We start from the raw sequence: 23,893 nt of genomic DNA on the forward strand, positions 1-23,893 counted from the left end.
TGTACAGCACATGTTCACAGTCACAAGAGCTTCCTCTCCAAGTTCTCTGAGCTATCACTGCTGTTACGTGGCATTCAACACAAAGCGGTCAAATACCCTCCAAGTTTATCCAAATGTGCACAAAGGACAAACCCTGATGGGAACTATTAACTTTACTGTCACACACATGCATGGGGGACATACTGCTCCTAGTCCCTCCACAGGCCTGCAGCACTGTCTCATGTCTCCCCTGTCTGGTGCCCAGGAAACAAAGATGCCCTGAGAAACCTGGGGGCAGAGCTGGTTGCTGGATGAGTCAGCTATGGAGATGCCTAATTACTCGCTTTGGGTGCCATGAGCCCCAGAACTGTTTAGGCTGCCTCTGGGCTCAGCAGCAAAACCCTCCCAAGCTGCAATGAAATAGTCTGCTCCCAGTTAAGCCCTACACTGAGAAAGCAGTAAAGAGTCTGTGCTTTCCAGCTGCTGCTGGGCAGGAGGAGCTTGTAGGCTTATGGATTCCAGAGGCCATCTGTGAGGGTTACTGATGCCAGATAGTGACTACTTCGGGTCCAAGAGCTAGGCACCTGGAATTCAGTTCAGAAGGCACAGACTCAAATTCCAGATCCTTCAAGTTTCACTTTTATGACCTTGGACAAGTCACTTACTCTCTGAAATTTTCTTTCTTAAAAACCAGAGACCAAAAAACAAAAACTGCCAAAATCTCAGTACTAATCCAGAGCTTGCAGATATGAGAATACTCTGCAAACTGTGAAGTGCTACATACATGTGTATGATTCTATTTCTTGTGCACTTACCATGATGAACGCTTTATGGCCATGATTCCATTTAATTTTTGCATGAACTCTTTGTAACAGAATACTATTATCATCCCCTCCGGTGGATGAGGGCACAAAGGCACAGAGAGGGTAAATGACATGCCTGGGGTCACACAGCCAGTAAGTAGCTGAGCCAGGACTTGCAACCAATTGTTCCTACATTGTGCTAGCCTGATGGCTACACAGGTGAGGGCTGGTCACCTCATGTTAGTCAGATTCTTGAAGGAGAAGATAAGAGCAACTCATCCGGCCATCAAGATAGTCCTCCTCAACTCTGAGGGAGAAGAAGGTGGTGTGCGTCTCACCTGGAGTCCTTCTCTCACGGCTTCCAGGAGGTAAGGGATAATGGAGTAGTTCCACAGGTCAGTGAACCACACTCGTGAGCCATCCACATCGATGGGGCATGACAGGAAGAGCCGGGGGCCTGGGGACCACAGTGGAAATACATCAGAGCAAGCAGCCCTCACAGCAGACCCTAGGGTTTTCTGAGTGATGGCAGACTGATGGCAGAAGTACCGGATGTTGGCTGATGGGCTCAGAGGGGGGGACGCTGACTCCCTAATGGACCTACTCCTCAAGGACACCATCCAAAAGAAAGGCGAGGCTTTATGGAGATGATGTTCGCTGGTATTATTAATATTGGTTTTTAAGACTGGAAGAACACTGCATGTTCAAGAGACAGAAATGGTTGAGTGGAACACCCACATCTGATTATTTTTCAGTTTTTAAAAATGATTTTTAAAATGGAGTGGCAATGCAGAAGGCCCATGGTTACAGAGAAAAGTGAGAAAAAGGCAGCATCCTGCACGCACGCCATGACTGCCCTTGCCGTGAAATGGACAAGGCCAGAAGAAACAGCCTCACATTGAAATGAGGTGTCAGAATGGCAGGGTGATCGGTGGTCTTCTCTCCTCTGTTCTAAATTCCTAAGCTGAGGAAATGCTGTTAAGACTTTACTTTTAAAGCAAAGTCAATCCCAGAGCAGTCTTGGCCTGGGGAGACTTGGGGCGGGGGTTCTTCATTGAGCTGGCCGTTTCTACACCGGCCTGAGCAGGACACGATTCTCCTCTACTGATCACCAGGGTCTGGGGTCCATCTCCATCTGCAATTGCCCCTCTGCCTGCTTCCTTACCCTGAAGGGCAGTGTTGCCCAATATCCTGCAGAGTGCTGCCCTGGCCAGGGCCCAGAGGACCCCCAGGGCCCCAGAGCAGTGCCTGCCAGCCAGCCTGCACTCTCTGCCCCGTCTCCCACCTACCGATGGTGACGTCTGAGGAACTGTGAGCCTCCAGGAAGCGGTTGAGGTGATGCCAGACCTTAGGAATCCAGTCGATGATTTTCACCAGCTCCACATTCCGCACCCGCCCACTGATCTCCGTTTCCATGAGCTTCCTCCTCAGGAACCGGCCAAGGAAACCCTTCACGGGCTCCGTGTGGTTGGCACAAAGCACCCACCTGGGGGAAGTCAGGATGTTTTTCGAACAATGACAGTGAGTAAAAGATGGCCAATCCCAAGAACTAAAAAATGTATTAGGAACAGGAGGGTATATACCAACACTGAAATAAGACCATGTGCCAAACACTTCTCAACTGTGTACACATGAATTAACCATAAGTAGCCCTACAAAATAGGGATTATCACCATGCCCATTTTACAGATAGCTATGCCGAGGTTATGTAACTTGTCCAGGATTGAAGAGCTAGTTAACAGAAGAGCTGAGATCAGAACCAAGGCAGACTGAGCTCTAGCCACTGAGAGAGACTGCCCCTTGTGCTTGGTGACAGGCTCTGTGCAGGGGTATGGAATTCTAGCAGGGACTCTGACACGGTCGCTGGCCAGCAGCAGTTTGCAGTCTGAGGTGGGGAGTTGGATAAGCAAATGGAGAACTGAGGCATGAGGAAGCCTAAGGAATCAGGGAAGGTTCCTCAGGAGAGCCTGCTGGGCTGGGATGGAAGGGATGACGGAGCAGCAACATGAAAGGCAGGAATGGGTGTCAAGGTGGGAGGTGGGGAGCTTGCGGCAGCCTTTGCAGAGGCTGGGAAATGACCTGGGATGTTCACAGACGCTGCAGAGGCTCAGCATAGCTTGGGTTTAGACCTGACCTGCTGTATTAAGGAGATCTCATTCTGCAGGCCACGGGGAGCTGCTGCAAGACTTTAAGCCCAGACCTGTGGTCAGATGAGCATTCTGGAAGGCTCACCCTGGCTGCCACAGTGCAGAAGGTGGCCTGCAGTGGGCCAAGCATCAGGCATGCCAGTAAGAAAGTGACCGCAGCAGCATGCTGGGAGAGAGGTGGCAGTGCTGGGGTGTGGGCTGGGTGGGAAGGATGGGCTTGAGGGACAGTCAGGAGAAAGTACAGAGAGGATGACAAGATGGGGGCAGCCTGCTCCTGGTGGTCTGGAGCAGTTGACATTTCTCTGATAGTTACATTCCAGACCACTTTTATAGATTGCCTTCAAGATGAGTCAGACGTCCCAGCCCAGGAGACAACTTTTCACCCTCATCTAAGGGCCCAGGTGGGTGAGGCCGAGTCAGGGGAGGTGCAGGCAGTGGGAAGGGTGCTGAGCAATGCCGAGGTAAGCAGCCACACAACCCACTTGATGGAGTCAAATGGCCCCCACATCCTGGCTAGGGGAGAGCCCCAGGACGGTGTGGGGCAGCAGGGATTCATGCAGGTGGACCTTGAAGGCCCACAGACCAGCTATGTGGGACTTTTCATAAGTAAGAGCTGTCATTGCCCATGCTCACTTGGGACAGAGGGAGGCTCCTCTGGTAACCTGCAGGAGTGGCCGAGGGCAAACAGCCCCTCCATAGCTGCCTCCTGGACAGTAGTCCAATAGAGCTGAGAGTCAGAGAGACCCAGGTTTAAGTTTTAGCTCTGCCACTGACCGGCTGCATGATCTCATGTGAGTCACTGAATTCTCTGAGTCTCAGTTTCTCCAATGACAAATGTAAATACTTGAGACCAAAGTAAGAATTAAATGAATTAAGCTGGGGAAACTACTTAACACGATGCCCAACACGTAACAGACACTCAAGAAAGACTCCCGCCTCACACGGGCTTGCTCTCCCTGGGATTGCATCCTCTAACCGGGCAAGGGAAGTAATTACTTACCTGAAGTTATGATGAAGCTGGAGGTTGGGAGTAGAAGAGGTAGCCTGGTTCATTGTGCCAATGATGTAAGGGCTGTGGGGAAATGGAATAAGAAAGCTTGTGAGCTGAGCCAGCTGGAGAACCGGGTGCTCACGGGAGCCTGTGGCATCTGTGTGTCCAGGCCAGCATGGCCAGCTACCTCCCGTCCTGGCCCGGGCCATCTGCAGATGGCAGCACACTCGCCCAGGGATGCTGAGATCCGGGTCAGGCCTTTACCATTTGTGGTACTTGCAGTTGAGCAGCCCATTGAAGATCTCGCCCAGAGAGCTGACGTGATGCAGGTTGTCCAGGATGATGACGAGGGGCATGTCCACAGCATTGTTCTCACTGTTGCACTGATCGGCAAGGTTGGACAGGTACTGCCGCAATTCCTACGGAGGCCAAGAAGGCAGGGGAGAGCAAGCTGGTGACTGGCTGTGTATGCTCAGGGACTCACTCACCCAGGACAGAGCAGGTGGAAGCCTCCCCACCCACCAAGGTGCCTACTGTGAACACATTCTGAGCACCTGTCTGCTATAGGGCATCAGCTTGGTGCTCAAGGGATGGCAGGTGGCCAGGGCATGAATAAGGCCCATGTCCTTTCTTCTGATACTTACTAGATAACTATTGCCTAGGTTTTGAATCCCCATTTCACCAATTCTCTAGAAATGTTGTTGTTTTTCTCACTATGTCTTATCAGGCTAAGCTTCTGGTAGGTTTCTGAAGGCAGATGCCTGATCCCTCTCTGAACCTCCACAGCAGGGGTACTGCTGAGAGCTGTCTGCACAGAAGCCTTGGGTCAGTCAGTTAGTGCCACAGAGGCCAGCCACACAGGAGGATGTGGATGAGTGCTGTGGCCGCCCAATGAGCAGCACAGGGGAGTCAGTGTACACACACAGGGGACCCTGGTGGGCCCTGTTGAGGGCTCGGACTTTGAACTGAACCCTGAAGAAAGGGTGGGGTACTGGCACAGATGGGACCAGAACTGCAGCCCAGTGAGCCTGGGGTAAGGGATGCCTCAGGAAAGAAAGAGGGAGTGTTTTGGTGTGATGGGGAAAGGATGGCAAGGTGAGATGGTGAGGTCAGGATGCCGTGGAGAACCCAGAATTGTTGCCTGATAACTATCACCATAACAGCTGGTGTCCCTTAGGGCAGACATGAGCTCCAGCAGTCCATAGCCCTGTTAGGCAGGCACTGTGACGAGGCAGGTCAGTCAGGTGGCTGGCCTGAGACTGCACCAGGGTAAGGTGTGGGGTGAGCTCAGACTCAGGCGCCTGACCCAGTGTCTTCACCAGAACAGGCCCTCTTAGACGCTGGCCTAGCTGCTCAGGGGCGCTTCCTCTATCTGGTACAAGCACACACCCAGACCAGGTCTCCCTTTCAAGTTTAATGTGGTTTGGGGACAACAGAAACGCTCATTTTACCAGTTCTTTTAGCCCCTCTTTATCTTGGGTTTTCGGCCTCAGGTACCTGACGAGGACAGGGCTCCTGGCTCCAGAGATTCAGGCCTGTGGTGTGTGGCTGGTGAGCTGTGCTGTGCATGAGGCAGCCCCGCCCAGGGGAGCAGGAGTCGGGGCAGAAACCCAGCCTGGGCTTGCTCCCCAGTCGCCTGCCTCGGGCCTTCCTTCCCTAACTCACGCGGAGGCCCTCACTTCTCCCTTGTCCTGTCCTTAATTTGAAATCACTTGAGGAACTTAAAGATGGGATGGCACAGAATCCTGGCCCCACACAAGCAGGTCACTTAGGAAGCACTGGGTCTAGGGCTCTCTGTCTTCAAGCACACCAGGAGTTCATAAGGCAGGGGAGCTGTTTCTGATTCACCTTTGATTCTCTGGCCCTTTTGCACCAGGGCAGCCAGAGTGAACCATCCATTGCTGCCAAGAACTAAGGAAAGTCCTCCACAGCCCTTGCCTGGGATTAGGTCAGACTCCTTCCAAACGGCTTTTTGCTGTTCTCTATGGAGTGGGATGGAGTGTATTTGCTGCCCACAGGGCTCTAGAATCCACTGCTTAGTACCATCTGAGTGGTGTCAGGCACACAGAGAATCTGCCTCGAGCTTCTGTTTCCTACTCCATAATATGGGGACAGTGACAACTACTCCCTCGAAGGTTTTACTGTGAGAAGGAAGAGTCTACTCATGGGGCAAACAATGAGCAGTTGAGATTGTTGTTATTATCGTTACTGGTGTTATTGTTGTTTTCCCAGAGAAGGTTTTATTTTGGAAAAACAGTAACATGAAGTAGGCACATGATGAATTCTTGGCAGACTGACCTGGGCCTATCTGGGGCAATCTTGAAGAACTGTTAGGGGTTGAGCATCATAAGTGAACTGGGTCAACTCACCCACACAGGGAACCTCTGCCTGGTAGGACCGAGTTAAAGGCTTCCCTTCTGCCAGCCCCATTCTGCCCTCTTCCCCCATCTGAACGCTGGTGGTATCATCAGTTCTGAAAGGGTCCCAAATACAACAGGCTCAGAATGACCTCCTCACCTTGCTGGACTTATGGTCCACGTTAAAGGTGGCAATGACCCCGTCTGTCAATTCCCGTCCCTCTCGAAGCACCACATACTCTGACAGCCGGTTGGCTAGGTAGGTTTTCCCAGTGCCGCTGGGGCCAGAGAGGATGATCCGCCGGTGCTCTATGAGCAGGGAGACGTAGCGCTGCAGGATGGGCTTGGGGATCAGGGACTCGAACACCAGGGAGTCCAGGCTGTTTTCCGCGAGTCCTGCATTTGAGAGACAGGAAGCCTGTAGGAAGGGTAGCGCCCTGTGCTTGCTGAGACCTGATGTTATCCCTTTCCTTGGCAGTCAGTTCACCTGGGACTGCTGCCCACCCAGGGGTACTAGAAGCTGAGAGGACGCTGCTGCTGCTGCTGCTCTGGGAAGTCACCTCCCTGTTCAACAGCACCTTGTGCTTCCGGTTCCCATCTTGGCTGACTTTCCCAGCTTCAGACTTGACCTTAATGTCTGGGCCCTCAGTCCTCACCTGTCCTCTGCAGTGCAAAGACTCTAGGCTCTGCTGGCCTGTCTGGCTCTGGCATCTGCCCAAGTTACACCTGAATCCCATCTGCTGGTGTCTGCCACGTCCTTGGGGTCGCCTCTTCCACCTGCCCTTCCCTCTCACCCCTGCCACCCACAGTTGGAGGTAGCATGAAGGTCACAGCATTTATATCATGAAAACAGGGAACAACGCAAGGTGGGGCCATTGGATTTTGGAATGTGAATGCTGGCCTACTTAACCCGTAATGTTGCATCTGAGAACCCCGATCCCTAAGACAAGTGGGAACTTATCTTTCCCCTTGGCTTTCTGGGACAACTTCATTAACTAGGGTAGTTGGCTTTAAAAGAGCTTGTTTCATGACACTATCCCCAAGAAAAGATCCACCCAAAGCTAGCTGTTCAGAATCTAATATAATTCTGTTTAAAAAATTCTCCTCAAGGAAACCAGTATATGTAAGTGAAAAAGTAAACTGAAGGGAATTTATTTTGTTTTACAATAGCATCATCCTTGTGTGTAATTACTGCAAGCACACGCCCCTAATGCATTTGTTTATATGCTGGTTTCTAATCCTCCCCAACCAGGGGTAACCTCTAGAGGCAACACTGCTCCAGAATGACCATGATGAAGGTCCCCAAATGCCTATCTTCTGTGGAAAGGCCTAAGATCATCCTTTTCTTGAGCTCAACACAGCTTACACTGGCTCAAACCTTGAACTGTGTGGTATAGAGTCTCTAGTCTAAATTTAATACGAGTAATAATAAAAACAATAAAAACAACAGGAAAATATCACTCAAACGCTTTCTGCATACATGTCGCTGTTTTTTTCTTTTGCTGAAAAACCCACAGGCAGTGACGATCTTGCAGACAAACTCACTTCAGAACAGGCAAAGTGGCACCCCCTTCCCCTGGTCCCACGGCAGTGAGTCACTGCAGCTCACGGATCTCTTGCAGGCCACATCTTCAAGATGTTTTGTGTGCTTTGAAGAATACATTTCAAGTACTACAGGAAAATACAAGGGTTGGGTATCCCTGAAATATAGCCCCGGCTGATCCCTCCAGATACTGGAACTTGATGTGCTGATAGCAGGGAAGGGTGCAGCTCCAATGAGGGAGCTGGTTCCCTCAGAGGCAGGCAGCCACGTCACATGTCTGTAGGGGCTGGGCTGGTCTCACCCCAGGGTTTATATCACCCGCCTGTCAAGCGAGCAAGTGACAAAGCCTGGCAGCATGGGCAAAAGGCAACCACCCATGGAAAGGCTCTCCTTACAGGGTTCTTGTCGTGGACAGTTATTGGTTTGGTGTGCCTGGTATCTCTTCCTGCTTCCCCTTGTACGAGAATTCTTTCCCACAATCCAGGCACGATGGCACACACCTGCAATCCCAGCAACTCGGGAGGCCAGAGTTCCCCAGGTTCATCAACATGGCAAAACCCCATCGCAAAATACAGAATAAAAAGGACCAGGGATACTGGGCTCAAGTCCCCGTACCAAAAAAAAAAAACCAACTTTCTCACAGAGAGCTCAGCTCATTCCGGGTGGTTTCAAGTGGAGTTCGTGACTGGGGTGGACCAAAGCTTCTCCTTATCATGATTGTCTCAGTGATGGATATTTAACTCATGGAGAGTCAGAGTTTAGCCCTAGACATTTTCTGTACACTTCCAAAACTGTCCCTTTCCTTTAGATTCCTATGTTAGAATCAAGGTTAACAGGGGTCATTTCATCAACCATGGACAAAGAGCTCAAAAAAAAAAAAAAAAAAAAAGGCAAAGGCAAAGGTGTGATGACAAGTAGAGGTAGGTCTGGACATGGTCCTGATGACACTGAGTACCTAGATCCAGCTGTGCCTGAAGCACACTCCTGAATTTCCCAGGTATCTGAACTTATACATTCCCTTTTATGCTACAGCTACTCGAGTTGGTTTCTGTCATTTGTCGTTCAAAGGCACAAAAATGGAATTGCACTTGTAGTGAGACCTAAGTAGCAATGTACCACCTGTCTCTAGCACAGGTGGATCCTAATTCCTGCTGGTGGGGAATGTTGGGGTGCTTCCAGAGAAAATACCTACCAGAAAATAAAACTTGTATGGAACTGCTACAAAATTGTTGTGTTAAATCTACAGTCAAAATTGGTGCCTTTTGGGGAGGTAAGAAATAAGACAAGTGAAAGATGGGCTTTGTACAGGGCTTCTCTTTTTTTTTTTTTTTTTTTTTTTGGTGCTGGGAATTGAACCCAGGGCCTTGTGCATGCTAGGCAAGCACTCTACCAACTGAGCCATATCCCCAGCCCCAATAATTTTATTAGTTGTTGATGGACCTTTATTTTACTTACTTATTTATATGTGATGCTGAGAATCGAACCCAAGGCCTCACACATGCTAGGCAAGTGCTCTACCCCTGAGCCACCACCCCAGCGGGCTTCTCAAAGTCTATTAATCATGTGATTCATGGAATACAGAAATAAAGGGGTTTTGCAGGCCAATAAATTTGGAAAAGACTGGATTATACAAGCTTCCTCCCTCCCCATCCATAGAAACAACTAACAAATGCTATACCACTGAGCTACACCCTGGTCTATTTGAGATGGGATCTCTCCAAGTTGCAGGCTGACCTCTTGCCTCAGCCTCCCTGGTAGCTGGGATTACCTGTGCACACCACTGCGACCAGCTAAACAGGCTTTTGAACTAACAGGAGTTAGAACAGTAAAGGACAGATCTTTAATGGACCAGCATCCTTCTGTCCCCAACTCCCAAACTCAAATGGGAATAATGATGCAGTTTCCTAGACTCATTTGACTGTGAAACATTTTATGAAGCCATGAAGAACTTTGGAGCCAAGTTCAACAGAACACACTTGGCCTGGGGCTCAACATCTCTGAGTGATGAGGCATCGGAAGCTCTAGCAGCACCAGGCGTGGGCAACAGCTTTGCAGCTCATCAGGATGCTCAGAGCGACCGCCCTGCAGCCGACGGCACACAGTGGTTTCCCCTTCTGTAGAATGGGATCACATCCAAGGCTTTCTGGCAGGAGTTGTTCACCGCTGTTGGCAAAGTGCCATTTCAATGGGGTTATTAAGATTCTATCACCTTGGAGTCATACGGCTAATGAGGGCTTTTGATATGTAATTTCAGCAATAAACTAAAATGATTTGTTTCCGATGGTGGTTGAAAAAGCCAGACTATTTAGCTTGCTCAGGTAAGAGTTAATTGTGGTCCAAGAAAAAAACGAAATGAACAACTGCCCACGTACGGATGCTCAAACGAAACCGCAGCCACGACTTCCCATGCCAAGTCACAAAACTCAAAGGCAGTTCCTGAAAACTCCAACCTCCACAGCGAGCCCATTACCTCTGACCGTCACTGAGATGGTGGTGTTCTCTCCCACCAGGTAGCCACAGGGGAGGAGCTCGGGGGTCTCGGAAGTGCTGCTGCGCTGGATCTCCCCGATGCTATAGCCGAGAACGCTGTCCGAATTCAGCCCCAGCTGGCTCACGGGGTCCACGTGAATGATGTATTCCTGGAGAAAGTAAAACAGGCCCCATCAAAGAGGTGGCCAGAATCTCCCGAGACTCGTGTTCTCATTGGGTGATTTACAGTCGTCCCCGCTTCTTTCTCGGACGATGACTGAGTTGAAATTGGGCTGTGGAATGAGGACAAGAAGAGGTGACTCTATGGGGACAAATGCCCTCGTGTAGTAGACCCCTTAAAATACGGATTTATTTGGTTAGGGATTGGGATGGGAAAGAACCCAGACCCCTCGCAACACGGAACGTTTAGTCTGGAGGAACGACGCACGGAAAAGCTAGACTGCTTTCATAAGTCCAGCAGAAGTCTCTGAGGTGTCAGGGCTTGTGACCCTGCTGGGAAATGCGTGAAGAAGTGGTTCTGACAGGAAATCACTTCACCGGCCCCTCCCGTTGCCAAGTGCAAAGACCAGGCTGATAACAAAGAGAAGAAAACCCAGGGCTGCTAGAAAAAAGCAGCCACGCAGTTTTAAGGAGACTGTGTGTTTAATTTGGAAGCGTTTCCTTGTAGGTGAGCAGTAGGATTCAGGTCAGTGGGTATGGAACTCAGGCCCATGGGTTGAGGTGGTCACACTATGGCTGAGCTGAGTCGCAGGCACAGCCTCCTTCCAGTGCTCACCTTTCCTCACTGAGCCTGCACTGGTGCTTTCTAATCCAAGGTCTATGCCTACTCTACAGGGTAGGTAAGGTTTTGGTTGGGGTAGGTGAATTCGCCTGTCCTGAGCCACATAGGTCTCTCGCCCAATCACACTTCCACAGACTGGCTTGCAAGATGGGGGAACGATCTTGGTCAAAGAACAGAATTTTCGGCCAGGGAGCGACACTGGCCGCATCATATTGTTATATTCTGTGCATGTATGAATATGTAATTAGAAATCCCATCAATATGTACAACTATAAAGCAATAGTAAGAAAATGGGAGAAGAGGAAATAAGAACAGAATTTTCTCTGTGTGAAGCCACCTGGATCTAGATGCTACAAAGAAACAATATACTTGTTAAATCAGGTGTGGAAGTCAGAACGATCGACTAGACCTTTGGTCCAGTTCTAGATTCATGGCCTTTGGAAGGTGCCCTGGCCTAAGCCTCATCCCTCTCACCTTAAATGGGACTATAAAGAGCTTGGCAAGGACTCTGACACAGACAACATGGGTCAATATTACTACTAAAGGGATAGGTCTAACAAACACTGATGGCTGTTGATTGACTTCAGGACAACAGAAAAAAGGGCCCGAAAGCTTCTTTTCAATCACCTGTATTCAGGGTTCCCCTTGGTATTCATTGGCTACTTCCCTTGTGGCAAACACCCAATTCAATGATGATTGGCAGAAACAGAAAAGTGACTGCCAACATCCTTGGTGCTGGCCTTCAATTAGATGTCCTTGCCATTTGCAGCACAAATCAAAGCCTGTGAAGCACTGCACAGGATGCTGGGCAGTCAGATCCAATCCCTCTAAATGACAGGTGGAAATGTGGTGTCTCAGCCCCAGCCACAGATCAAATACCCCAGAGCATATTTAACAGGGAAATTCTAAGGTGAAAAGAGAATTTGGCTATGAGCAGTCTGCCGTAAGAGGGTGGAATCACTGAACAAATGATGCTCACAACCCAGTCAGTCACTGCCAAGGGCAGATGGAAAGTTTCACCAACTACCAGTCTGCATTTACCATAGCCCTTCCATTCCCTTGAGAGCCAGGGGTCAAGTCCCAGTAGTATAAGGATATGGAGGGGGATAAGGCTGGAGAAACAGTCAAGTTCAGGACGGGGTCTCCCTTCCCCTTCCCAGGCCCGGGCCCCCATGCCAGGCACATTGCCAGAGCTTCCTTCTTGCACACTTACTTTGAACAGCCGTCTAACCACCCCATCGAGCACATCCCACTTCGTCTTGCCACTAACTCCAATGCAGCCAATAAGAAAGAGGTGCGGTCTGGAATCCTATGGGTAAGGAAATGTAGGCAGGTGAATAACAAGTGAACCTTTTCTGACACCCTTCAGCTGAGGACTTAGATGACCCCAGAACTCCACCAATGGTTTGACAGGGGGAGTAACAGTCCTATGTGTTTCAATGCCAGGCATAACTCACATGGAATGCAACGGCCTCAAAACCTTTCCCGCTCCACTGCTAAAACTGCAATAGGTCAGTAAGACAAAAATCTCCTCTTTGGAGTCTGGAGCCTCCTGCTAGGTGCACATCTTGTTCAGCATGTGGATCACACATTCCTTGCCTGGAATCCCCTCCCACCTCCTGTCTGCCATCTCTGTCTTTTCAAACCTTGGGAACTCACCTCTTTCAGGAAGCCTTCAGCAATCAACCACCTGGCTCAGAGCTACACCGTTCTAAAGGTTCAGGACACAGTATATATAAAGACATATTCTGTACTTGCTTATATTCATTTTTAGCTATTTCTATCTTCTTATTAGTATTTTTAAAATCAAGTTTGTTTCCTTGCTAGATCTTAGAACTTGTTTGGGACAAAATGTATTTCTAATTTTTCTTTTCTTCTTTTTTTGATTTTTAAATAACATTACTTTTCTTCTTATTAAAAGGAAAACATGCTTAGTTCAGAAAACTCAAACTCTGGGAAGATGGCCAAAAAAATAATCTTTTGTCTACTTCTTTTGCATCTATGCCCACAGGGGCTAACAAATCACATTGATTAAAGAAAAACTGATAGAACATTCCATTCTGTTGGGTTCTCATGTGCTCATAATGACAGTTAGAAGAGGGGTGGCGGGGCGGGGGCATCTGGCAGTCAAGCAAAATAGCAGAGAAAAGAGACCCAGTCTTGCGGAGGTGACCTGACCCCATCCACCACTTGCCTGTGGTCTCAAATGAGTGACAAGTGAGTCTTGGTTTCTCAGCAGTCAGATGGATACTAACCTCTGGTTAGTCCACCTCACCTGGATGCTGTAGTGATCCAGAAGGAAATAACTATTGACAATGACTTGTAAACTGGAAAAATGTAAATGCTCTTTGTTCCCATTGATGATCACCAGAATGTGTTGTTGCAGGACTCTGCACTTCCTATAGGAATGTTGTATGGATGAAGTCCTCCCTTGGCGACTGTTATTCCACTAGATGGGTTCTGTGACTGGACCTATGAGGTCTATCATTCTAGGTCACATGATACTAACACCCCTGGAAACTCCAAAATTCAGGATTTAATCTGACTCAGTGAGGATGGTGAGCTAGTCATGAAGTGGAAACCCTGGCAAAGCAGTCTGCCTGCAGACATTTTATTTAGAAGGTCATTGAGGGTTCCTTAGCTGTCCAAACTATGTAGAATGGCAGTTTGGCTAGAAATGCTAAGAAATAAAAAATCAAAAATTCAAAGGGACTTGCAATGGTGAGTCATGAGGCCAAGGTCATTCAGAGAGCACCACTGGAATTTAACTACTAACATGCAACTCCTGCTGCCCACCCCCCACCTGCACCCAGTTCTCTGGCAGTGGTGGAGACTCTGGAAAATAAACTGTACTCAGAAAACTTGGTGGCAGTGATTTAGGATGCTCCAGCTCCACACTCAGCCACCTGACTGCCGTCTGCACGTGGCCACCCCTCTGTCTCTCTCGGCTGCTCTCTCTGTCAGTAGCCTCTGATGAGATAAAACGTGTTCCTGGCCAGCTGATTCCAGTTAACTTATTTCCATCTCTTATGTGCTAAATGTGCTTAGTTGCCCTGGAAGTGCTTTGGGAATATATTAAATTCAGAAAAGATACTTCTGCAGATGTTAGTGTTCAGTTAATTACAGGAGAGTGCAGCGTGGGACTGTCTTTAGTAGACTTCATCAGTACACACGTGGGGGAGGGAAGTGCCATTCACTCACCTTCATGGGGTCAGGGGCTGCTGGGGTGGTGGCTACAGTAGTCTCCACTTTTCTGAGGTCTTGCTTTCTGTGTTTCAGTTTATTGCAGTCAACCCATTACATAGTTATAATTGTTCTATTTTGTTATTAGTTATTGTCAGTCTCTTAAAGGGCCTAATTTACACATTAAACTTTTTCCTAGATATGTATATATCTAGGAAAAAACATAGTGCCTCTAGAGTTTGGTACTATCTGCCATTTTGGGCATCCACTGGGGTCTTTGACCATCTCCCTCGTGGAAAAGGGGGGACTACTGTATTAAGAAAAGCGTTAGTAGTGTTTCCAAATCACCTCAGGCTAGGAAGTGAGACGGTTTCACGATTAGTCACTAAGCTAGGTAGTTCTACCTGGGGAAGGAACAGGCAGAGCAGGGAAAGGGATCCAACTAACCTCCTTCCACTTCATTTCCTCCTGAAAGCTGACAACTATCTTAACATGCCTGCCTCCTTCCTTCCGAGCCGAGCATTCACCAGTGTCATCCAGCAACAAGTCTGCGAATGGAAAACATCAACAGCCTTAGGCACATGGGGACAGCAAAGCTGGCTTCCTGACACCCCCGCTGCTTGTTGGCACAGCAGCGGGACAAACCAGGTGTCGGGGTGCAGGGGAAGTAGGGTGAGGGAGAGGGCAGGGAGAGGGCAGAATGGAGAATGCAACCACAGAAACCAGCGGTGGACCAACCAAGGAACCAGCAGGCTGATGGTGCATCTTGCTGAATGGAGGTGCAGGGGGAGACTGAACCACAACGACAGCAGCAGCAGCATCATGGATCAAAATAAAAGCATCAGCCTCAATATGCTCACAAGGAAGACCTAGGTCATGTTCGCTGATGATGCGCCAGCTGGAACCATCCCGAAGGCAGGAAGACCGTGGGCCAAGCCATCACCCCACTGGGGCCTGCTGCTGCGGGGTGTGTCTGTAGCACTCGGCCTCTTAAAATGGATCAAACAGCTCAGCGTGGTGGGCGAGGGGGTCCGAGCTCACAGCTGGGACAATTGGGGGTGCTGGAGCAAAGCATGAGAGCACTCTAATGGCTGGGCTCATGTTGGTAGCAGACGCACACCCAGACACACACAACCCACGCGCTCGCACGCCTGTTGCCTCTCCATTTGATCTGTTGACTTGCTTTTCCTGGGTACCTGCTTGGAGACCAGAGTGCCAGCTGCAGGTCCAGGCCTGCCCCCAGCCCTGAGAGCCACTCACCCAGGCTGGTTGACTCAGTGAGGTTCAGGCTGTGCTGGGAGAGGCCCATGGACTGCCTTGGGGAGGCTGAGATGGACACCTGGGAGGGGGCCCGGCTACAGCCACTGCCTTGAGACTCTGACTTCAGCCGGTCATTCTCAGCTTTTAGCTTCTCTATTTCACTCTGTGAAGAGTAAGGGAGAAGGGCGCTTGTTAGGAGGATGCCATGAGAACAAGACTTTTCTAGAATGATCTGAACATTCCTACAGGAACCCAGTGGCTAGCCCAGCCAAGGTAGATAACATCTTCAGGTAATGCCACACTTTACTGGATATACAAGATATATCTGGCAGGGCAGCCTCCATCATTTCAGAGAACTGGCCATTGAGAAGAAGCACTCAGAAACTTGACTTTCCCCTCGTCTGCTGCTTGGGTGTTCAGTGAAAAAGAATTGTCATCTAAGAGGTTTGGGTAACTCTGGGTTTGACAGTCTTTTTACTGCAGGACTTCTCAGGGCCCTTAATGAGCTGCCATGCTTTATGAGTCTGAGAAGGACACACGATATGCAGCATTTCCTAACATACTTGATTTGGGCATTCTCCTTTCATAGAGCCTCTTTATGGAACAAATGTTTCAGGGAACCACCTTTGGGAAATGCTGTCCAGTGAGGTTCCATTCAGCATACCCACAGGAATCTTTCATTTCACAAACACTTTACAAAAACAAAGATACAAATGTCTTTCCTCCGTGGTAGATGATGGGAATGCCTGCAAGATCAAACCTATGCTGTATTCAGGAGGGCACCAACTTCCAGGACCTGGAAAGACTGAGTTTTGGAGGGAGGGTCCAACTGGGATGTGTAGGATATTCCCAGTGGAGGGAATTGTGTGGAACAGAAATTCCCAGGGTGTGCTGAGGAAACTGTTCGTGGCTCCGCCTGGCCTTTGAGTAGAGGATGAAAAGGGGAATTGGGGCGGGCAGTGTGGGTTAAGAGTGAAAAGGGCCCCACAGAAGGCCTGCAGTCCCAAAGGGGACAAGAGGCAGCAGGAGAGCCACTGAAAGTCTTCTGCAGTGGGGGCCACGAACTAGTCTTTAACGAGACTAGTCTGAGCAATATGTAGAAGTGAACAAATAGAGAGGCTAGGAAAGTAGAGGTGGCCACCTGATTCTTATGTAGCCCTCAGGGCTTGGCAGAGAGCAGCCTCCTGGAGCTCCTTCCTAGTCAGGCCAGGCTCAGTCCCCACTTCTGGCCTCTCACCTGCATCCTGTTCATGGCCTCCCGGAGCTGGTCGAGCTGGTGGGCAGAGCTGAGTGCTTCCAGGCGGATGTCTGTCAGCTTCATCTCCTTGTCTCTCAGCTCATTTCGGAGCTGCATGACCGTCTCGGCTTCACTATCCATGCACTCTGAAATTCTAGGGAAAGGGGGAATGTTACTAACAGAAGCAGTTCTGAGTCCAGCTCCGTTTAGTCCCCTACTGACCAGTGGCCCACATCAATCATCAAGTTTGTTCAGCAGCAACTCTGTATGACCACCTTCCTGGTGTTTCCTGGAGGTGACAATACAGCACCTAAAATTCACAGATTTTATTACTCTCCACTCTCTTTCTTTGTAGATCTCTGGCAATCAGAATTGTCTGGTGCATCTGTCTGCAAAAATTCCAGTAACTGAGGGATAAGCAGGAGCTGGTAAAGGGAATAGGAACCTTGAGCATTTGAACACTCCCCAGGGTGTATTTAGGTGGGACCCCATAATGACACCACACAATCTTTGAGTTCTAAACTCGTTCAGAGAAGTGAGGTCAACTATTTGTTTTCAAGATTAGAAAACTCCAAGATTAAATAGCTGAGGAGTAATTTTTTATTGGCCAAAGAAGGGGAAGAAACCTAAAGATATTGGAATGAGCTTATCTGATCTCATTCTAAAAGCTCACTCCTGGAAATATGTCTAGAGAGATCAACCATCTTCAGCTCCCTCATCCCCCACCTGCTTGGCTAAAGAACAGCTTCAGGCAGAGTTAGAGACCAGAGTGGACACCGGGGCAGGAAACCAAAGTTCCACTGAAAAGCCAGGCAACAGTGTGGCTGGTTATCTTCCAATCCCGGATGTATGTCAAATCAAAGTGACCGGTGACCCTGCTGAAGGCCTCTTTCTTTAAAAAAGGCTGGGCTGGTTTCCTTGCTTGTTTAGTTAGGTTTGTCTCCAGATTCCTGGCAGGTTTGTACAGAGTGGAAGACCATAAACGTCATGATGAGTTGCAATGTTCAGAAAAGATAGTTTTATTAAAAAGAAAAAAAGTTTCATGAATTCCAAAGATCATAGGATCTGGGGTACTGAGTGATCCAGAACAGAAGGCTTTGACACTTTTTGGATTGAAGATGGAGGTGGGTAAAACTATCAACACTCTCCCCAAGTTCATAAAGCTACAGAGCTGAAACTGACTGTGTGTGAAAAGGGAGGGGCAGAGAGTTTGTGAGCCTGCTCGCCAAGACCTGAGTGCTGGATGTGGGGCCAAACAAAACCTGACCTGTAAAACTGGTTGAAGGGGTGGAAATTGTAATTGCCAAAGAAAAATTATTTATCAAATTTTTTAAAGAGATGGCATTGTATTTGGGGCACAGAAGGAGCCAGAAGAAAAATTAAATACTTGAAACAGTAGAACCATTCTGGTGCTGTTTTCTTGACATGCACCTAAACTGTTTTGATTTCAGAGATGTAAAGAGAGTAAACCCACCTCCTGGTTTTAAGTTAGCAACCAAGGAAGCTTCTTGGCTTCAAAATCTTGAAAAAAAATGCAATGAACTTGTAAAAATGTTATTAGTCCCATTCCATATCTATGAGAAACCTAAAGCAAACAGATTTGGGGCTAAAAGGGTTGGAGAGACAGAAATTCCTTTAGAATTCAGATCATCCCTTCCACCCAGCTCTCTGAGCTTTGAAGAGTCTGCGGTTTGCAAGTTGAACCTTGGGGCCATGCTTTTTTGATTTAGGAGGTTTGCAAGGGTAGCTTGTAAAAACTGGTTGTTTCTTGAGTGGACCATGCTTTCCTGGTTTAAATGGAGTAAAAACTGAAAAAAATTCCACTGTGACACTCCGGTCTTAGCCAAACCATGCCCTGTACAGATACTGAGATTTCCACTTCATGGCAGAGAACAGTCTGTGCTGGTTTTCACTGTGTCAGACTGGTCCACTTTCTGCTCCAGCCTCCTCTGCGTTATCTGTACTTTTCCCCAGAAAGCTCTCTCAGCAAGAAAGACAACATTTCCTTGGCACCCACTTTGTGGATGATGTCACATGACTTACTCTGCAGAGCATGGCCAATCAATGACTTTATAAAGGTGCCATAGGTCTGGGTGCCTATCTGCTTCAAAACTCAGTTGCAACCCCCCAAACCATACATTAATGATATCTGGGGTGGGACCTTTGGGAGGTAATTGATATTCCATAAGGTCACAAGAGCGAGGCCCAGCGATTGCATTCATAGTTTTATAAGGGGGGGAAGAGAGACCAAGTGAGCATGTTTGCTCTGCCTCACTGGATGCCTTCCACCCTGCCATGACCCACAAGAAGGTCCTTACCAGATGCTGAGCAGTGGCTGATGACATGTGCCAGATCTATGAGCTGAAGAAACTCCTTATATGTTACCCAATATGTAAAACCAGTTATAGCAACAGGAAACAGTCTAAGACAAAAGGGAAGCAAACTAAAATGAAGAAAATTGGTGTTGGGAGCACAAAGTTACTCCAAAATCAGCTTTCAGAAGCACACAATGGTGAGGCTCTGGGAGAGGATGCCCTACTAACACAGAATTGCTGTTGAAAACAAGTTAGTCTGCAGCAGCCCCAACCAGGTTTCAGTGGCTATCCCAACCGTCCGAGACAGTCTCCCTTCTCCCTTGGTTCTTTCCTGAACTAGACTGATGCTATGTCACCAATAATTTCATTATACTTCATGGCTTACTCTCTGCTTAGCTGTTGGCTCCTGTGGACCCTGGTTATTCTAGTGCCTGATAATATTTCTACTGTCTGATATTGTTTCATTCACTTCATGTATTACTAATTCCATGAAGAGGTTCTAAAATAATGTCCATTTTCAAAATGGGGAGGGTAAGGCATAAAGATTAACATGCCCAAGGTCGCACTAAGCTTAACAGAGTCAGGATCAAAATCGACAGGTCTGCTTAATTCTAGAATGCATGCTCCTGAACTGCACCCGGTGGCTCTGAATACATGCTTGTCCACTTCGTGGATCACCTACTGAACCTGATGTATGCTTCTGGAGTCTCTAACCCGGTATTCCAGCATATTCCCTCTGCCTCGTCCAAAGGCAGGGCTGGTGGCATACCTAATTTTAAACGCCTGAGTGTGGAAAACATTGTCTTCTTCCAGCTGCCATTCCTTTCGCCCACGGGGTGGGGCCCAACTCCTCTGCCTTTGGTTTCTTCTTTGAACTCCCTCTCACATCTTGATTTGCACATTCTTACAAACCTTTCAAGGTTGGAAATAAGCATTTGCTCTCAGACCACCCTTCGGAAAACTAGACCGAAAACAAACATCTCCAGTGTCCATGGAGGCTGTGGAATGTATTTTAAAAGAGAGAGAGAGGTGGGGAGTGAAGAGCAGCTCTGCCTGCTCCCCAAGGGGAAAGTGGTCTGGAAGGAGCGCTCTCGTTCTTGGTTCCTATGGCTGAGTGCATCACTGCCCCTCTGACTTGTACTCCCAGTGGCAAGTGGCCCAGTTCCTATTCCAGCCTTCAAGCAGTTTCTTCTCTCTGCTTCTGGGTTTCCTCATACTGCACAGGATGCTCTACTTTCTCTTCCTGAACTTCGAACATCAGTGTGCCCCGAAGTTCAGACCTAGACTCTCTGTTCTTCTTCGTCTCCATTCGAGCCCTTGGATAATTCCAGTGTCCCAGCTTTCAGTTCCACCGAGGAGCCCATGTCTCCTGCATCTACACCTCCAGGAACTCCAGGCTGGCTGGCTCCTCCGTTTGAGTGTCTCCTGAGTACCTCACAGTTAATGTGGCCAGATCACCGCTCCTGACTCCTCTGCACCCCCATCTTGGTTTCCCACCCATTCCAGGTACTCAGGCTGCAAATCTAGGAATATCGAAGGATGACTGTCTTTCCCTCACAGACTATATTTGATCCATCACCCCACATGCTGTCAACTTTTCTTTCAGATCTAAAATATATCAAGGACTCGTTGTTATCACCAGTTACTCATTCATCCCACCAAATATTTGAATGTCCACAAAACCAACAGAGTAGCCATCTATAATAAACGCCTTGGGGTAGGGTGAGGGACAAAGGACAAAAAATGAAACCAAGGAAGTCCACACATCAGATGACAATATCGGCAATGGTGAAAAATGAAGAAGAGAAAGAGGAATGACAGGAAGTGCTCGTGGTAGATGTTACTTTATGCAAGGTGGCTAGACCAGGCCTTTAAAAAAAAAAAAAATTTATACTGGGGACTGAACCCAGGAATGTTCTACCATTGAGCTACTTCCCTAGCCCTTTTTAAAAATTTTAAAAATTTGAGTCACGGTCTTGCTACGTTGCCCAGGCTGGCCTTGAACTTGCAAGTCTCCTCCCTTAGCCTCCCAAGATGCAGGGATTACAGGTGTGCACCACCATGTCTGGCAAGCCAGGCCTTGTTGATACGGAGTAGAGACCTGAGAAGTGATTATCAAGAGGAAGAGCATACCAGGAAGGGGGCACAGCCAGAGCAAAGGCCTTGAGGTGGGGAATGTGAAGGCCAGAGCAGGGTGAACCAGCGATCTCCCTTTGTCCATCCTTGTTCCCACACTTTCCTCACCCACAGAACACTGATTCAGGTAATCCCACCTTTCTTCCTAAAACTCTCTACATCTGCCCATCACACATGAAATAACGTCAACTTCACTTGGACTTTGCGGCCTTCCATGTCACAGGCCCTGCCTACCTCTGTGGCCTCTCCTCCTTTCACTCTGTCCCTTGACCATCCCATGCTAGATTCCCTGTTCTATTTATTTCTTAGGGAGGATGAGTTTTGTTCACCAATGCCCACTTCCTTCTTTTCTTCCTCTGCAGGAGGTACAGCCCTGAGCCCTGCTCAGTGGACTGTGGGACTGAGGACATGCACCTCTTCCAGGTCCAGTCTGTCCAACCCTCCCTGCCCCAGTGGGCTGGACACAGAGTACTGAGCTGAGGACTCCATCATGGCACACTGCCTGCTGACTGGGAATATCTGCATTGGGTCTGGAGTAAGCCAGAAATAAACAGGTTAAGAAAAGCCACTGAGTTTTGGGATGGGATTTGTTATAGCAGCTAGTGTTACTGACCAGAACTAACCAGTGGTTCCTCCTGTTATAAAGATCTCAGCTGAAAAGTTACCTCCTCAGTGGGGCCTTTCCTGACCACCATCTAAAGTTGCTGCCAAGGTACTCTGCATTCCAGCACTGTTTTCATTCACAGCGTTAACCCTTAGTACTATCTGACTTTTCTACTTTACTCAGGATTCTCTATTTAATGTCCACCCCCATTCCATAGGAGAGAGGGTCAAACAGAGGAACTTTATTGGTTCTAGACACTGTGGTAACAGAGCTGAGAACTATGCCTGGCACAGAGTAGAGCCTCAGAAGTCGAATCAACTGCACTGTGTCATGTCCCTGTGTCCCCAGCAGTCCCAATCCCCCAGGATGGGCATCTGGTTAATATTCCCCATCTCTGTGGAATACCTGGAATGATACTCTGTTCATAGAGGCTACTCTATAAAAAGTTCAAATCAACAGGTCAAGCAGATGATGGGTTTTCTTTTCTTTGGATCAGGATACAACTGAGTTGGGATGCTTCAGGACAGATGATGGCCTTGCCTGTATTTACTTCTTGGGAACCCAGTAGATCAAGTAGGACCCTCTCTCAATGCCATGGCAGAGAAACACCAAAGTCCAGCTCTTCAGAACTCCTCTCCTTTTCCTTGCTAGATTTTACCTTTTCCCATAGGAGAGGTACATGGCCCTGTGTGGCCACCCCCTCACCAGAGTGCTCCCCAATGAGCAGAAGCTGACAGGAGACCCTGGTGGGGCCATGTTTCTCTAGTTTCTTTAGTAGGCAGGACCACTTAACAGTTGAGAAACTGTTTTGCTTCCTCTCTTCCATTTCCTATCTGCCACCAGTTGCAGGGCCACAGAGACCTGAACTCTGGAGAAGCTAATCCTCTTGCCTCCCCCTCCTGCGCTATGTGGTAAGCACTTGGGCAGGGTCTTGGGCACAAGCACAAGCCACAGTCCTCAGTGGCCTGGTTGGGGACATGGACTCAGGGTTTGTCCCACAGACACCACCTGCTGAGAATGAAGGATGATGGAACAGAGAGTAGATACCCTTGTGCACAGGATCAATCCCTTTCTCAAGAATACACTCAAGTAGATATAACTGCCTCCACTTTAACCAATAGAGAAACAGATTTATATAACAAATTTCCTTTTTCTAAACCTATCTCAATGGCTACTCTGACCTCAGTCACAGTTCCTCTCTCTCTTAGGTACTGTCTCATCTTGCTGATAACCTTCCTTGTGGACTCCTTGGTGATCTGATTTGTTGTTCATAATTCTAGCTCTGGCATACCATGGCTACAAATGGAATTCAGCCCTACTGGATGGAGGCAGTCTCTCTTGCTGCTGCAGGGAGCCACTGTGCCACTTTCTGAGCCGATACCACCCGCCCATCACAAGCCATTCCTGCTCTTAGCTCTGCAGCCTGAGCTGTTAGTTCTTGGACAGGGTCCAGCACTGCCTCCCTATTCCCAGATGGAGGAAAGGAAGGCAGGCGCATAGTGGGGAAAATGGGAGGAGGGCTGGGCAAGAGATGAGTCTTCTCTGTGTAACCAGTCGCCACAGGGAACAGCATCTAAATTCCTGAACAAACCCAGCTGTGTCCCTAAAGAGAGACAGACAAAACTGCCTCATGTTAAATTTGTTAATGATGAATAATCATTTTCTGAAATTAAGCATCCTTTGATAAAGAGAACTATCACTGACTTTCCCATTTTTTAAATGTCCAATTTCTGAGTTGTGACCTCAAGAAAGAGTTAACAACAAATTTGATCGAAGAAGAAAAGTCTAAGTTTTATCGCCCAAATAAACCAGAATTCAGCAAAAACTGGCAATGCTCATAACACCATCTTCCCCTCATAACAAAACAATTCTAGTTCTTTTATACCATTAATCTTGTTCGATCTGTAGGGCAGGATAAGTAGACAATGATCATTATCTGAATCTGACATACAAAGAAATAGAATAAAGGAAGTAAGCAACTTGCTTAAGACTGGCTTTTAATTATGGAACTAAAGTCTCAGACTCCCTTCTCTCTCAACCTCTGCAGGCCTCAAACACTGGAAGAAC

General features: G+C 48.3%; 1 protein-coding gene across 8 annotated transcripts in view; it reads right to left on the reverse strand.

Annotated features, from left to right (window-relative positions):
• The window catches only part of Nav2 (neuron navigator 2), a 375,768-nt gene that overhangs the window by 10,747 nt on the left and 341,128 nt on the right, over nucleotides 1-23,893 (reverse strand). For all 8 annotated transcript variants that reach the window (XM_047518211.1, XM_047518214.1, XM_047518210.1 and 5 more), the window contains 10 exons: nucleotides 16,772-16,925; nucleotides 15,535-15,697; nucleotides 14,722-14,822; nucleotides 12,305-12,400; nucleotides 10,291-10,459; nucleotides 6,438-6,673; nucleotides 4,185-4,339; nucleotides 3,930-4,001; nucleotides 2,072-2,268; nucleotides 1,121-1,239 (listed from right to left, as the gene is read on the reverse strand). In XM_047518211.1, the coding sequence (XP_047374167.1) occupies nucleotides 1,121-1,239; nucleotides 2,072-2,268; nucleotides 3,930-4,001; nucleotides 4,185-4,339; nucleotides 6,438-6,673; nucleotides 10,291-10,459; nucleotides 12,305-12,400; nucleotides 14,722-14,822; nucleotides 15,535-15,697; nucleotides 16,772-16,925 (1,462 nt within the window). The remainder of the gene's footprint in view (nucleotides 1-1,120; nucleotides 1,240-2,071; nucleotides 2,269-3,929; nucleotides 4,002-4,184; nucleotides 4,340-6,437; nucleotides 6,674-10,290; nucleotides 10,460-12,304; nucleotides 12,401-14,721; nucleotides 14,823-15,534; nucleotides 15,698-16,771; nucleotides 16,926-23,893) is intronic.

The sequence above is a fragment of the Sciurus carolinensis genome, chromosome 11, assembly GCF_902686445.1.
Source record: "Sciurus carolinensis chromosome 11, mSciCar1.2, whole genome shotgun sequence".
In the NCBI taxonomy this organism is placed as follows: Eukaryota; Metazoa; Chordata; class Mammalia; order Rodentia; family Sciuridae; genus Sciurus; species Sciurus carolinensis.